The 3921-nt window shown below is 35.4% G+C and overlaps 1 protein-coding gene across 1 annotated transcript; it reads left to right on the top strand.

Moving 5' to 3' along the window:
• Positions 1–504: 504 nt before the first annotated feature.
• On the top strand, positions 505–2646 carry LOC114820710 (plasmodesmata-located protein 2-like). Its single transcript, XM_029091906.2, has 3 exons — positions 505–1834; positions 2096–2206; positions 2348–2646. Exons 1-3 carry the CDS (start codon positions 1048–1050, stop codon positions 2353–2355), a joined length of 906 nt encoding a protein of 301 aa, XP_028947739.2. The 5' UTR covers positions 505–1047; the 3' UTR covers positions 2356–2646.
• Positions 2647–3921: the final 1275 nt, after the last annotated feature.

Raw genomic sequence — 3921 nt, 5'->3', positions numbered from 1 at the left:
AAATTCAATAAGATTAAATATAAATAACGACCATAATTAATTAAGAGTGTATAAGAGGATAGGAGAGAAGAGAGTAAGCATGTATCAATTCTCATGATTTAATACTTTTCGGTAAGTTGGCCCCAAGAGGTTTAGCCTCCACATTAACAAAAGCTCTTTTCCAGATATCATGAAGCATTGTGTTCAGGCTCCCAACATTCAAAACATAAAATAAGGACCACCAATTTCTTGGACCCAACGATCTACCTTATACAAAAAGAAAAAGCCGATGAAAACTCTTATTAAATTCAAATAATCTACCTTACTTCTTCAATTTTTTGAGAAAGTACTTCTTCAATTAACTCAAGACATATAATGCACTCCTCAGTCAAACCGAAAACTTTCTTTCTTAAAACAAAAGAGGGAACACTTATTCTCCTTTCGAGATCGTTACTTTAATTTATACCATTTTGTTCTCATTCTCTTCAAACATTTAAATACTCCTTAAACTAAAGATAACAGTGTATCCTTCCCATAGTTTTAATTTATTTATTACTCTACTGTCAATTCAATTATACCCAACAGATGCTCTCCGAATCTTTTTACGAGAATTTTAGGAATTCGTGAATTTTATCTGTTTATTATATATTGTACGATTATTTTTTATCAGATAGTATATATGTTTAATTTTAAATAAAAATATTCAAAATAATTTCTGACCGCACCATGTACATTGAACGAACACGATTCACGAATTTCCAAAATCTTTATAAAAAGCATCCGGCGATGATCCGAATTCCAATTATACAATTGTACCTCCTGCGCCAAGCTGTAAAAAAAAAAAATAAAAATAAAAAATGATGCACCACTTCTTCCAATCCAGAAACCCAAATACCAAACCTCACTAAAATAAAAACCCTTTTTTTTTTCTGCAGAAAAATTACAGTTTCAAGCAAAAAACGCTTCAATCTTTACTCTATCCAGTTGGGTTTTTCTCAAAGTTTTAAAAAACCCATCTCAGGAACTCCAAGAACTGACATGATTTGATCCAAAAACTGAAAACAGCAAATGGGTTTTCTCTCAAACCCTGTTTCCAATTTCTCCCTCTATCTGCTTCTGTTCTTCTTTCTCATCAGTTTTGAGCTCATCCCAGTTGCTCAATCTGCCAGTGACATCACCTCCTTGGTTTACAAGGGCTGTGCAAAGCAGACATTTTCTGATCCAACAGGGGTCTACTCCCAAGCCCTCTCAGCCCTCTTTGGGTCCCTGGTGCAGCAGTCCTCCAAGGCCAAGTTCTTCAAGACCAACACAGGCAGTGGCCAAAGCACCATCTCAGGGCTCTTCCAATGCAGAGGTGATCTCAGCAACTCTGACTGCTACACCTGTGTGAGCAAATTGCCCCAAATGTCTGACAATCTCTGCGGCAAAACCATTGCTGCTAGGGTTCAGCTCATTGGGTGCTACATGCTCTATGAAATCTCAGGTTTTGCCCAAATTTCAGGCATGGAAATGCTGTACAAAACCTGTGGGGGGACTAATGTGGCAGGGTCAGGGTTTGAGGAGAGGAGGGACACTGCCTTTAGTGTTTTGGAGAATGGGGTTGTGAGTGGCCATGGATTTTACACCACAAACTATCAACAGGTTTATGTTTTGGGGCAGTGCCAGGGAGATGTTGGGGACTCAGATTGTGGGGAGTGTATGAAGAGTGGGGTGCAGAGAGCTCAGGTTGAATGTGGGAGTGCAATTTCTGGCCAAGTCTATCTCCATAAGTGCTTTCTCAGCTATAGTTATTACCCTAATGGGGTTCCCAGGAGATCATCCTCTTCTTCCTCATCATCCTCTTCATCTTCATCAGGTAAAAAATGGAAGTTACATTCTGAAATTTTGATTTTGGGGTTAAAGATAGTTCTTATATCTTTTACAATTTGTCCAATTTCTTGTTAGATTGTTTCAAAGAGGGTTTTTATTTTATTTTTTGTTTTGTTTGAATCTAGTTTAGGGAGAGTGAGAGGGGAATTCGAAATCGGGTGCAGAGGGGGAATGATTTGATTTCTTATACGTGTATATTAGTAGTATTTAATCTGATTTTTTTTGGATTGTGGTTGATTGATCTTAGGGTCAGGAAATACAGGGAAGACAGTGGCTATAATTTTAGGAGGAGCAGCAGGAGTTGGATTCCTAGTCATATTTTTGTTGTTTGCCAGAAATTTGATGAAGAAGCATGATGGTATGTATTGCATTTTACACATCCATGAGCATGGAGATATGCATTTGTGTTTTCAGTTGTTTATTTATCTTTTTTTTTTTTTTTTTAATTTAGGATTCTGAATTCTAATCTGCCATGGTTGGAATATGTTATCCTGTGCAGATTATTGAAGAGGGAACACATGGGTTCTCAAGATTGCAAGCTTCTTTTAAGGTGGAGATACTGAAGGAACAATTTTTTGTTAATTTCTTTTTCTGTTAATTTTGTTTCTGCTTTCTAGAGAGAAAAATAGGGTTTTGTGGTGGATAGAATTGGCAAACACAAAGTGGGGAAGGAGGATCAATGTGCGGATGATCCCCTTTTTTTGTTGGAAAAACAAGCAATTATGAAACTGAGGAAGTTTTTCACAGAGGTGAAAATTTTGATGTAGGAATGAAACGAAGAGAAGGGGATTTTTAGCTTGTTTTGGGGTATTTTATTCATTATAATTTTTAACCGTTAAATCTTTGATAAAAAATACAATTATTAAATACTTAACGACTAAAAATTTAGACATATAAAATATACAGCGAAGCATAATAGAATTTCGAAGAAGACAAAACAGAAAAGAAATGGACGGTGGAGTTACAGATTTATGGATTCTTGCTTTACTTTGCATGTTTGTCTTTTTTTTCACTTGTCTTGCAGACCAAACCAAATGCCTCCGATTGCTTGCTTCACAACTTTTATGCTTTTCAGAAAAGTTGCACGTTGCAGCTTCTCTCTCTTATCTTTTTGAGTAAATTGTAGTAATGGTCCCTGAACTTTACTCAAATTGGAGCAATGGTCCCTCAACTAAAAATCTATTACCATTGGTCCCTCAACTTATCAAAATGTGTAGCTATAGTCCTTTTCATTAATTTCTTCAAAATTTTGTCAAAATATGTTATGTTGGAATAACCATTTATTTAATTAGGATCCCTCAACTCATCAAAGTGTGTAATTATGGTCATTTTTGTCAACTACGTAAAATTTTTTGTCAAAAAGAGTTATGTTTGAAGGACCATAGATACAATTTGGATAAAGTTAAGGGATCATTTCTCCAGTTGAATTAAAATTGGGGGACCAAAGGTAATAGATTTTTAGTTGAGGGATCATAGCTACACGTTTTAATGAGTTGAATGACCAATGGTAATGGATTTTTAGTTGAATGACCATTGCTCTAATTTGAGTAAAGTTCAGGGACAATAGCTACAATTTACTCTATCTTTTTTTCTCAAAGAGTACATAATTTTTAATTTTTGCTGGGTTTTATATGGATGACAATGACCGGTGACAAAATAGTTTTTATTCAAAATTTGTATTTTCATGCTTGTTTGTTTGTCGTAAAATACTACAAGAGCCACAAAGCAAGCAGACAACGGTTTGACGCGCTTTGGGCTTTTACTGCAGGACAAGGATTGTCTGTTCTCCATTTCCCGTGCCTTTTTCGTGCCCTTTTGTTTTGTGTGGTCATGGTTAAACCACGTTAATATTTTATATTATTTTTTTATAGATATAATAAGATAAAAATAAATAATAATATAAAATATTAACGTAACTTAACCGTGACCAAACAAACAGAGTCATCGAAAATGGAGGACAGACAATCATTCTCCTTTACTACATGCTACATATTTGGAAGCTTTAGACTTTGGAAGTAGGTTGACGTCATGTCCTGAAGAAAAAGCTAATGCTGTGTGAAATGTCATTTTGAG

This window comes from Malus domestica, chromosome 13 (genome assembly GCF_042453785.1).
Source record: "Malus domestica chromosome 13, GDT2T_hap1".
Classification (NCBI taxonomy): Eukaryota; Viridiplantae; Streptophyta; class Magnoliopsida; order Rosales; family Rosaceae; genus Malus; species Malus domestica.
This window is presented reverse-complemented; position numbering and strand designations above follow the sequence as displayed.